General features: G+C 25.3%; 2 protein-coding genes across 2 annotated transcripts; one reads left to right on the forward strand and one right to left on the reverse strand.

The window, feature by feature from the left end:
• Window positions 1–269: 269 nt before the first annotated feature.
• LOC142321985 (uncharacterized) lies at window positions 270–3,921 on the reverse strand. The gene is made up of 3 exons (XM_075360551.1): window positions 3,766–3,921; window positions 2,174–2,296; window positions 270–604 (listed from the first exon to the last, which is right to left on the reverse strand). Exons 2-3 carry the CDS (start codon window positions 2,288–2,290, stop codon window positions 371–373), a joined length of 351 nt encoding a protein of 116 aa, XP_075216666.1. The 5' UTR covers window positions 2,291–2,296; window positions 3,766–3,921; the 3' UTR covers window positions 270–370.
• A 4,009-nt stretch (window positions 3,922–7,930) lies between these two features.
• Window positions 7,931–11,766, forward strand: LOC142321986 (uncharacterized). The gene is made up of 3 exons (XM_075360552.1): window positions 7,931–8,086; window positions 9,045–9,164; window positions 11,437–11,766. The coding sequence occupies exons 2-3, from the start codon at window positions 9,051–9,053 to the stop codon at window positions 11,668–11,670; spliced, it is 348 nt and encodes a 115-aa protein (XP_075216667.1). The 5' UTR covers window positions 7,931–8,086; window positions 9,045–9,050; the 3' UTR covers window positions 11,671–11,766.
• Window positions 11,767–12,361: the final 595 nt, after the last annotated feature.

The following is a 12,361-nucleotide window of genomic DNA, read 5'->3' on the forward strand; positions in this document are numbered from 1 at the left end:
ATTTTTTAACAGCATTATCTTCAACAAGAGAACCAACATGATACTATTAGTTTTGTACCTATAAGCGTCTTTTTTTAAATTATATTAAAAATTCCTTTCTCTTTCCAAGCAGTTGTATGCCAAATAGACTTCATCTAATAATTACTAATCCTAATCACATAAAATGTAAATAAAATGTTTAATAAAATTATATCAAATAATAAAAAACTTGGGTAGATTTATATCTTAATATCAGAAAGTAAGATAATTAAATAATAAGAAAAAGTAAATCTGACTAAAAATTATAAAAATAAATTATTTTAATTTACAAATATGTACAAAAAAATTCTTTACAAAATAAATAAATAAACAAAGTGCATAAATTTATATTTTAGCCTTTGAAAGGAATTGACAACACAACTCCGCCTCCTCTATCGTGTTTAGGTCCTTGGTTGTTACCCCAATTTTTTTGGTAGAAAGCGTTAGCATCCACTTTTGCACCATTCTTTCCTTGCCATAAATTGTAATTGTAATCGCCTCTTAAAGAACTACCTTGACCGGGAGTATGTGTTCCTTGTAGGACGACACTTCCTTTCTCTTCCGGCGATCTCCTTTCTCTAACAGCCTGTTACAAAAAAAAAGAAAAGAAATAATGCATTAAGAATACGTATATTGTATAAAATTTCTCAAACATATCTTATAAAAAATAAATACCTTTAATCGTAAATTGTGTAACCCTAATCCCCTACTGATATTAAATAACATATTACAAACTGAATAGTACAATTTTTAAAAATTATACAAATTTCATCCAAATTCAATTTTTTATAATTTTTAAAAATTATGGGGGTAAATTACAACTTGTCAAAACAGTTTTATGTGCACCTCTAGAAAGTTTTACCAAATTAAAATTAAGTGTTCAATTTCGTTTTTTTTAGTTTGTGTTTTCCTTTCAATATTCTCATCTTATTTTACGATTTTGATAATATTTTTGAAAATAAATTTATTTGGCTATTTTTTGCAAAGCGTCACCAAGGTTGCTTTCTTCGGTGAATGAAACGAATGTAATTTTTATCTCGTATCTAATTAGAAAATACAGTAATTCAACGTTACGTTAAGAATGTGTAAACAATCGAATTGTTTGAAAGAAGATTCAACAATATTTTTTAAAAATTTTACTCCAGATAACATAAATTTTAGCTTTATTTGTGGAGGTTATCGGCCAAAGTAAAACTGCTGAAAGACTGAATTTTTTACCGTATTTTACACAAATAGTAAATATATTGGCCACTCTTACATGTTAATTTATTACCAGATTTAATGAGTATGACATTTACTTAAAAATCATAGCTATACGTACAATTCGGAAGAAAATTTGACGAAGCAATATGCATATGTATGATGCATAAAACCAATAAAGCACTACAATACAGATAAAATAATAATTATGTTAATACTATAAAAATATATTACTTTTTCAGATTTTGGATTATTATGTTAATATATAATGAAATTGATTTCAGTCAATAAATTGCATTTACAATGAATATCTGTCGATAAATTTCTTTCTTTATTATTTTTTGTTATTATAACCGTGCTTTAACTTTTGTTTGATGGAACTATAGATCAAGTAACCTATAATTTATTAGAATCTTACGAAATTCTAATAAATTGGATTCTAAATATGTCTACTGCAAATAAGTTGTTATTTATAGTCATAATAAAATGACACGAAATGATAGATTTAAACGTATTCCAAAACATGCTACTTATGTAATAACCTGTTCTCTATAAGAAAGTTGTATATTGTAATATGTGTATGTTTGTGTGAATGCGTGCGCGTTTTGCACAAGAGTTGAGTTGATATAATATTAAGTAATTTTAAATGTAATTAATAATTTATTACATTTATAAATTACATTAAATCACTTATCTTTTTATGAGTACATTAATATGATTATATTATTTTTGATTTGAGTAAATCATTGTAATATGTGTCATATATATTATAATATACATATACACATAAATATTCACGCTTGAAATTTGAAACATTTATAGCAAAAAAAAAAAATTTTCAGAGAATTCTGAATTTTGTTAATGTTCAAATAACCCGGTCAGAACTATGTTTTAAAATTTATTTATTCAGATAACCTCAGATATTTTAATATTATTTATAAAAGTTTTATCTTACTGTTTCGAATGTGTCTTCAGTTTCATACGGCAGTTGTTCTTCGTATAATGGTACAGCCGCTGATAGTGTTGAAATGATGCACACTAATAATGCTGCAGTGAATATTACCAACTTCATCTTAACCTTGATTAAAATAAAACAACACTTTCTTAACATAATTCTTTAGCGTACACTTTATAAACTGTGTTAAAATTAAAACAAAAGAATTAAATGTTAGATTTAAAAAACGAATCCTGTATTGCCAATAAATTAAAGTTTTTATTTTATTTTATTTTATTTTTATAATCTGAAATATTTTTTATTACCCGTCAGTCCATCTTTTGCTTATGATAAAAAATAAACATGTCAAAGTACTTAATTTTCTTTATAGCTGTTTTTATTAAAAAAGATATTTATTACATTTGATGTTTTAAATGTATAATTATTATCTAATGCATTAACTTGATATGAATTTTATGTCCGTTATTATTATATTAACTATAAATGTAAAACAGCACTCATAACAATTTTCTTCCAGAAGTATAGGAATTTGTTGCGGGTTATTAAATATCTCTCTTAATGTACGCTTACAAAGTGAAAAAGGCAGTGAAAAATGTTTTGTTGGTTATTCTAGTATATTAGACCTGTGGATGATATTTATAATACATAAGAATATATATTATCCACAGAATAATTTCAAGCTTCAAATTTTGAAAGTATTATATAGTTTTAAACAAATTTTATAAACATTAGCTAAAAATTACAGTACACATAATATGCAGGTATATTAAGACATAATAAAACAATTTCCTATTCGTTTATATTGTTCTGAATAAATAATTAATAAAATTTAAAACTATGAATCATTAAATCTTGCTATCAGTGATTAACATCCTTTATGTAGAACAAGGTAGAAATGAATAATTAACAAACAGAAAAATATATTCCAATTACATTGGAAAGGATCGCATAAAATTCAAACTCTTGAACTGAAGTAACGAAAAAAATATTATCGGATCTTATTAGTATAAAATCAAGACGATTACTAAAGTATAATACTGTTAATTGAATCCCACCGACGAAATTATCTTGCCAATACAGACAATAGAATTTACTTGTAGAAGTCTTTAATAAAATTAGTTAATTTCAATTAATTTGAGAATACATCTATTATATAAGAGTTTCTTTACTTTTAAGTACGTAAAAGAAAAAATAAATACTATATATTGTAATATATTAATACTATATTAAAATAGATCTACTCGTCTTTTCTAGTGTTCATTGAGAAAAATAAAATTTATCTTTCTACTTTTACAATGCTGGCCTTAGCCTAATGTTACAAGTAAACTTAAGATATTAATAATTTTATCGGTAAGCTAAATACATTTCTATCGACTATTTTGTTTTACACCTTTAATTATTATTTATATATATTTTTTTTATTAATTTGAGACACATTTATTAATTTATTAATAAATTATTAATTTATTAATTAGTGAATTAATTAAAAAATAAAATTTTATTCGGCACAAAACGATATCAATTCTGTTTTATGTTTACATTAATAATTAAAAAAAAAACTATATAATAAAAAATTGTATGCTTGTACTTACAGAGATATTTATATGTTGTCCAAAGAATAAAGTAGTACTGCTTCACTCGAAGTATAAGTATGCAATGATAGAAATGCCTCCATCGCAGATCATTTATATACTTAACTAGAAACTCAGACAGTGATTCCCCGCGCTGAACCCACCACAGATCAGCAACCTCCATCACTTATGCAGCCTTATTTGCATGTTATTCCCCTAAACTGTTATATTCATGATAAGTAACAACTTCTCTTTCTATTATTTAGAATATAGCGTTACCAAGTATCAAAATGATTACAGAAAGAGAAAATATGATTTAGAAGTACTTTTTTCTTACCTTTTCATTATGCAACTCAACAACAAAACAATGTTCGTCTCAGTACGTATAACGAGTTCCATGAAATTCGTTATTCCCCGTGTCTTTGTATATATTTAATGAATGTATCATTTATTTTACTAGAGGCATTTCTTTTAATGATCAGAGTAAATATGTTCATGTGATTTATTGAAACAATAAAAATCGTGCAGGATATAAAATCAGACTTGTTAGTCTTAACTACCAATATTAAAGGAGGTACTATTATTAATTTTTAAAAAATTTTTGTTTTTATATATATATATATATATATATAAAATGTATCTTCCTTTCACTCTCACTCACTTCACAAACACACACACACACACACTTTCCCTGACTCTCACTTACTCACTGTCTCTCTTTTTCTCCTTCTCTTTTAAAAGAAGAAAGGACGAGTTTTTTTATGAACGTTTGTTCAGTTTTAATCAAAGAAGAATATTTAATTTTTTTTTATATTGAAGTTTCATAGTTTTGACATTTCTTTAGAAATGTTTAAGTGTTTTTAACGTGTTTTGAAGAATTTTTAGTGTGCTAGTTTTAATTATTTTTAAGTGGCAAAGGCCCCTTAACCCTTTATGTTTGTAAGGGTTTTAATATCCTTTCACAAATCTATTTCTGGGAGATCTGTTTTGACAAGATTAGTCTTTCTGACTATGTCACTAATATTCTTATTAAGGACGGAATGAAATAATTTTTTCTTTTTTGTGGAAAGGGGCTAATGACCATAGTGGTCGATGCTTCTAAAACATTAAAAAAGAAAAAAAAATAATGCCAATGTACATTATAATAATTTAATTCATTTTCAAATATTTTATTGTTTAATTACTACATTTTTGTCAGCAGTACTTAATATTTCTTATAGTACGTCACCGCACCCATATATCCTAAAACTCACTGTAGCATTCATTTTTAGTGCGGAATGGTGATTCTACGCCTTTGCAAATGTTCACAGTAAGAGTCAATGGATTAACCATATTTTACTAAAATTGTGCTTCATAAATTCAAATTATCCCGGATAATCGGGGTTCTTTTAATCTAGAGAAAAAGTTAAAAAAAAGTATTTAAAAAAAATTTAAGAAAATCTTTGCAGTATTTTTAATTAAAAGAAAATATAAAATTCATTAGAACAGTTATTAAAGACAATAAAACTTTATTCCATTGGTACTGAACTGTTTACGGGTATGCCATTACTATTTTTAAAATAAAAGCGAGTTAATATAGGTACATAGATTTACTAATTATGAACACTATAAACTGTGTTTTTCTTTGAGTGGTAAATATTTATTATTATTATCCTTTCACTTTGGATATCTATATGTTTTGTACTTATAATGTTGGGATATTATTATGTACGTTTATTTGAGATTGTTTGAAACGACCGTAAATAAATCAGTAGGACAACTATGTTTACCTTTTGTTTTAGTTGGAAATCTTTAAAGATCATACTAGTAATCCTTAAAACAACATAGGGAAATTTGCTCATATGTTTCGTTGCCTACTAGCATGGAACCATGGATTTCATATATAATATTCAACAGTATCTTTTTTAGCAACCCTTATTGCTCTGTCAGAGCTAATCGATAAAAAAAAAAATAAGGGGAGTTATTATTAAAAAGCAATTCTATAATATAAAATTTTAAAAATAATAATTTTTAATTGCTTTTCTTAAACTCACAATGTTGTTTTTTTCAAGTTTGTCCTCAAATCTTGCATCCTTAATTTAATATACTTCATGACATTGCCGATTGATGAAATTTTGTACAGTTACTAAGCCCGGGTAAAAATACAATATTCTACAATTACTTTTGCAAACATCTCCCCTACGGAAGTAAATTAAGGGTGGAGATTAAGAGTGCGGGTGTAAAAAATTGCAAAATCTGCTAAACGGCTATGCGGAGTTTTCGGGGTCGCAAATGACAAATCCGATAGCCGTTTGACATAAACAAAATGACAAAAACTTAGTACGAGAATTTTTGTGGTTTCGAATTTGACAACATTTCGTCATCACTCATAAATATAAATATTCACAAATGATTTTTGGCGGGCAGTATGTTGAAACACAGCTCCTTAATTAATAATTTAAGTAAATGAAATAAAAACTTCACTATAAAACTTTACTATGCAAAATCTTTACTATTTCTTTACTTGTACAGTAAATGTTTGAGTGAAAATTTGTTTGATATTTTATAAATATACTAGAACTTTTTTCAGTATATGATGTTATCTTTTGAAATCCAAATTAACCTATTAATTAAATTCATGCAAAATATGATAATAAATTGATTAAAGTATGATTAAAAAGTATAACGCAAATTTTAAAAAATTTTGAAAACTTTTCGTAATATTATTCTTATGCATACTTCATTCATATAATTATTATTTTTTTAATATAATAATAATAATTCCACAAGATAAACAGATTACAAATGAAAATAAAATTATTTACATTTATAAATTCTTAATGCACCAGCTTAGTAGACATACAACCAAACAACATAAAATACAATTAAAATAAAAAAAAAGTAAACAATTATTACATAATCCTGTGGAACTAGGTACCCTCTGCAGTAATAACTGTTTTCGGGATTACAATCCATTATTTTTAAATGAGCAAAATGATAAACTAACCATTTATTGAATAATGGTCAAGTGTAAATTTCCAAGTGGATTTAAAAAGTAATTACACGATACATGTCTTGCAGTACTAAAATTTCAGTTAGTGACAAGATTATAAATACATACATACAGATTAAATAAATCAGAACCATAAATACAATACAAGAATACAGGGATAAAATTGAAAATGAAATTAATCGTAGAAAAAATTTGAAAGAAAAATAATGATAACAAAATTAAAATTTAATAAAAATATGAAACTTTTAGAGTCATCGATTCCACCCATAATCAAAGGCCAATCAATTAAAAAAACTCTCTTCATCTTCAATTGACAACAACGAATCATAAAATTGATAATGAAACCTTATTACATTATAATATCACGGATATTATATATCCTATTATATTATATTATCATTATATTGTAATGATAATAAGTTGTTATTACATGTAATTCATGTAAACAATTTATTTTCCTTATTTTGAGATAAAGTAATCAAACTGAATTTAAAAATTTTGTGAATTTTTTTCAGTACTCATTCAAAGAAATTAGTTTACCATTGTTCTTAAATACACATTTTTTATTATCACAATTTTTTAATATTTACAGTGATGTTTTAATAAGCGTCGGCAGGATCAAATTTTATTGCTAAAGATTTATTTCTGATGAATAAGCGTTACATATATAATACAAATCAACCTTACACACACACACACACACACACACACATACACACACACACACACACACACATACATACATACACACACACAACACACACACACACACACATACATACATACACACACAACACATACACACACACACACACACACACACACACACACACACACACACACACACACACAGTGTGTGTGTGTGAGAGAGAGAATTATTTAAAATTACCTTATTATTATTTAAAATTATATTTACATTAAATATTACTTGATTGTGTTTGTAATGAAGTGCTGTTCTTATAGTAAAAAATTGAATTTAAGTAACTAATAAATTATTTATGAATAAAAAGCAAAATACAAGTTTAAAAGCACATTTCATGGAATACATTACAAATTTGGAGATATTATTTTGCTGTTGATTTCTTGTAATAAATGGTGATTTTATTGTATAAGGTAGTAGTTGCTACATAATAACGGTGTATGGGGAATAACAGACGAATACTGCTGTAATAGTTGATGTAGGTCGCTGATCTTGGTGGGTACAGCGCGGGGAATCACTGTCTAGGCTTCTTGTTTAGTATATTAATGAACTACAATGAACGCGTTTCTATCATTGCACTTTCATACATCGACTAAAACAGTATTATTTAATTCAATAAACTATCTATAAAATCATTTCTTCATTTCTCTGTAAGTATCAAAAATATTATTGTTTAGATAAATAATATTAAGTATTAATCTTTATTCATTTATATTTTTGTTTACGAAATATATAAATTTGTCTTTCAACTTTTAATTAACTAATTTATTAAAAGGACTGACTAACAAAAAAGTAACAGAAATAAAGCATAACAATATAAAGAAATGTATATATGCTTACAGATAAAATTATTCTATCAGATTTTTAAATTCAGAAAAGAAATATCATTTTTAATATTTTCCTAAAACTGTGGGAAAATATAAAAATTGAACAGATTTATATGCATTATTTTTTTTTATATTTTGTTAGACCTTATTGCTTCTTCTATATATATATATATATATATAGAAGAAATTTGAAAAGAATTATATATATATATATATATAATTCTTTTCAAATTTAATATCGAGTATCGTTTAAATTTTAAAGATATATCTTAATTGTTATGTTGTTGAAAACGTCACTAACATACTGACAGCCTTCAGTTGGATGAGTAGCATCAACGATAAGCTGTTATAACAAGTGTTCTGTAATCATTTACAGAATAAATTAAAATGCTTTAAAATGAAAATAAAAAATTGTTTTACTATAAATTTTATTGTCTATATTATGAGTGTAATTTGGTGGATGGGACTCAGTTAACAGTATTACACTATAGTCTTGATTATACTTCTAACTACCAAGCTGTAACTGGGTTTAAATCTTGCGAAAAAATGTTTTTTGATCGAATAATTATGCACGAGGGTAATTCAAGTTTACATAAAAAATAAAACAGTGATTTTTAAAATTACTTCTGTTACAAGATTTCTTTTCGGGGAATCCATAATTTGAAATATCTATTTTATTTCTATTTAGCTCATAAATATTATTATATTCATGAATAATTTTTATGTTTGAAGGTACATACAATCTTATTAATGAAAGCGTAATTATTTTATTTTAATCAAGGTTAAGATGAAGTTGGTAATATTCACTACAGCATTATTGGTATGCGTCATTTCAACACTGACAGCGGCTGTACCATTATACGAAGAACTGCCGTATGAAACTGTAGATACATTCGAAACTGTAAGTAGCCACATTTATATACGATTTTAAAAAAAATTAGGAGATAAGTTTAGTTTTTTATAACAACTACAGAATCAAACTAAAAAAAAAACCGATCGAGGAATTTTAGGTTAATAAAAATCCAGTATCTTGTGTCACTATGAACTTTTTGGTTACCTAACAGATATTTCAAATTTCGACCAAGGATGTTTATCATTTCTGATAAAATAATTTATATTTATTTAAGTGATCTAAATAAATTATTATTAAAAAAACTTTACATGATGAAATTGGTTTTTATTAGAGACTAAATAATTAACAACTATATATTTGTATGAAAATAAATAATAGTATCTTATAAAAAATTAACTAGGGTGGTATTCTGAAATATTTATCAAATAGAAGACTCATTTAAAAGAAATAAAACACAATACAACACACACACGCACACACACACACACACACACACACATATAAACATACATATACATATATAATATATATATACATATATTTTTCTTACATATATGCACAAGAAATATCTTTAGCGAAAGGCAATATAATTAAACAATACCTAAATCTATCTTATCTTCCATTTTTGTTATGAATATAAATAGCCTGCAACTGGAAACTTGCTGCAAATAGGATTTTAATTAATATAGGGTTTTACTTGATGTAAGTCAAACAAAACTTAAAATTCTGTTATAATAACAAGAAGAATAAATAAATAGATGAAAAATAAAATAAAATAAAACAAAGAAAGCATCTTAAGAAAGAATGAGTAAAAAAACAGGTTAAATAAGCAAATATTTAATTTCTTCTATAGTAGGAAAAACAGAAATAAATTAGATTAAAAAAGTTAAAAATACTTAAAATTTAAAAATTTAACAGTAAACTATATTAAAAATAAAGACACCTTTAAAAATAAAATTACTATATTAGAGGTTTTCAAGAACAAAAGATTAGGAAAGAAAATCCGAAAATGAAATGGTCAAAAGACCGCAAAGAACAATATGCGGAGAGACTGAAGAGATAGATACTAGGAATAGTGAAAAAAACAAAGAAGAAAGAAGTGAAGAGGTTGGAACGTGGTCTTAGTGACCAAAATCGAAAAGAAAAAAAGAAGCAATTTATCAACTGAGATTCACTGAAATGCAATTCATTGACTGAAACTCATTTCATTAACTGCTATCATAATAATTTAAAATTTGAGAGGGATAATTTGCTTAGTATTGTGATTATTATTTTGTTCATATTGTAATGATTTTTGCATATTTTTATTTTTACATGCATTGAATATGTATATATATATATATATATATATATATATATATATATATATTTGTATGCATACTGGTATGCCATATTTTCTCATGATTTATACACTTACGTATTTTTTATAAACGTAACCGTATCCATATGTAAAAATTTAAGTAAATGATGTACTCACACAATTAGGTAACAAATTAATATACGTCGACAAATATTTATTATTTGTCTATACTTTTAACAGATTAAAATAAATATATTTTCGAGTTAGATAACACGTAATAAATATATTAACATCATTAGCCGGAACAAGCAATTCTAGGAACGCTTTACAAAAAAATAGTCAAATGAATTTGTTTTTAAAAAATTTAAACAGAATGACAAATGTTAAAATAAAATGTATACTGAAGTATAAGTACAAAGTAAGGAAAAAAATTGAACGGTGAAATTAAATTTAATACTATAAAATGGGTGCTACAACATTTATTTTGATACGTTATAATTTTTAAAGCTGTAACATAAGTAATTACTAACGAATGAAATATTTTTTAACTAAATTAAAAGAAAAGTACAATTAATTTTTAAAAAGTTGTTTAGTAATTATTAAGTTTTGTACTAGTTAACTCGTTAAGAATTTTTTTTGATTGGTAAAAAATTCTCTGTAGAAGCTTACAAAGAAGCTTGTATGTAGGAATATGAATATGGAAATTTGTAGCTTATGGAAAATACCGGGATTCGAATCCGAAAATTCCATATGGAAAGGCCGAGACGCTACCACTCCACCACGGAGATCGGCGGAGTGGCAGATTTAAACATAATAAGATATTAGTAATTTAAGATTTTTAAATAAAATTATAAGCTTAAGTTAATATTTTAAGACGGTTTTTATTCAAAGACTCATTTTCTATAAGAAATATTTAAGGGATTTTATAAAATATAAGCACTATTAATATTAAATATTTAAACTAGTTGATATTTTGAAAGATTAGAAAATGATTTTTATTAAAAGTTTTACATGTTATAGGTTGTTAGGGAAAGGAGATCGCCAGAAGAGAAAGGAAGTGTCGTCCTACAAGGGACACATACTCCCGGTCAAGGTAGTTCTCTAAGAGGCGATTACAATTACAATTTATGGCAAGGAAAGAATGGTGCAAAAGTGGATGCTAACGCTTTCTACCAACAAAATTTCGGTAACAACCAAGGACCTAAGCACGACAAAGGAGGCGGAGTTGTGTTGTCAATTCCTTTCAAAGGCTAAATTATAAATTTATAGACTTTATTAATTAATTTATTTATTTTTTAATTATTTTTAAATTGTTTATTTTTATAATAAAATTTTTTTTAAAATTTCCAACTACTTGTTATATTATTACATCTTATCTTTTCGTAATTAAATATAAATCTATTCAAGTTACAACGCCCTTTTAATAGATTTAACCTATTAGATATTCTGATTGCCCGTCAATCAAATTATAAAATATATTTGTTTATTAAAACTAATAGTCTAACAAGCATACAACTGTTTGGTAAAAATAACAATATTTTTACATTGTTTTAAGTTAGGTGTTAATATATAAAAAACCATAATGTAATAATCATTAATAATAATTGTAATTGTAATAATTATTGTTAATCATTCTTCATTAATAATGTAACAATTTTTTTGTATAAGAAAAAATTTGTTAACTAATTTATTATAAAGCTAACGACCGGATAGTTTGTATCAGTATTTCGTCTTGAGAAACGTGCCTCTCAATAAGTTAACGATTTTAAAACCACGGTCGACAAAGTGATGTCATTTATTCTCGTCATCGATCAGTTAGAAGTTTCTTTCAGATTGCTAATAAAGCAATCAAAAATGAAATATGACGTAAAGTTCAATCATTTATTTGTACAATGAACTTGATATCTATGAAGTCATTAAACTTCGATTTGCCTATTAGCATGTT

The sequence above is a fragment of the Lycorma delicatula genome, chromosome 3 (genome assembly GCF_047948215.1).
Source record: "Lycorma delicatula isolate Av1 chromosome 3, ASM4794821v1, whole genome shotgun sequence".
Classification (NCBI taxonomy): Eukaryota; Metazoa; Arthropoda; class Insecta; order Hemiptera; family Fulgoridae; genus Lycorma; species Lycorma delicatula.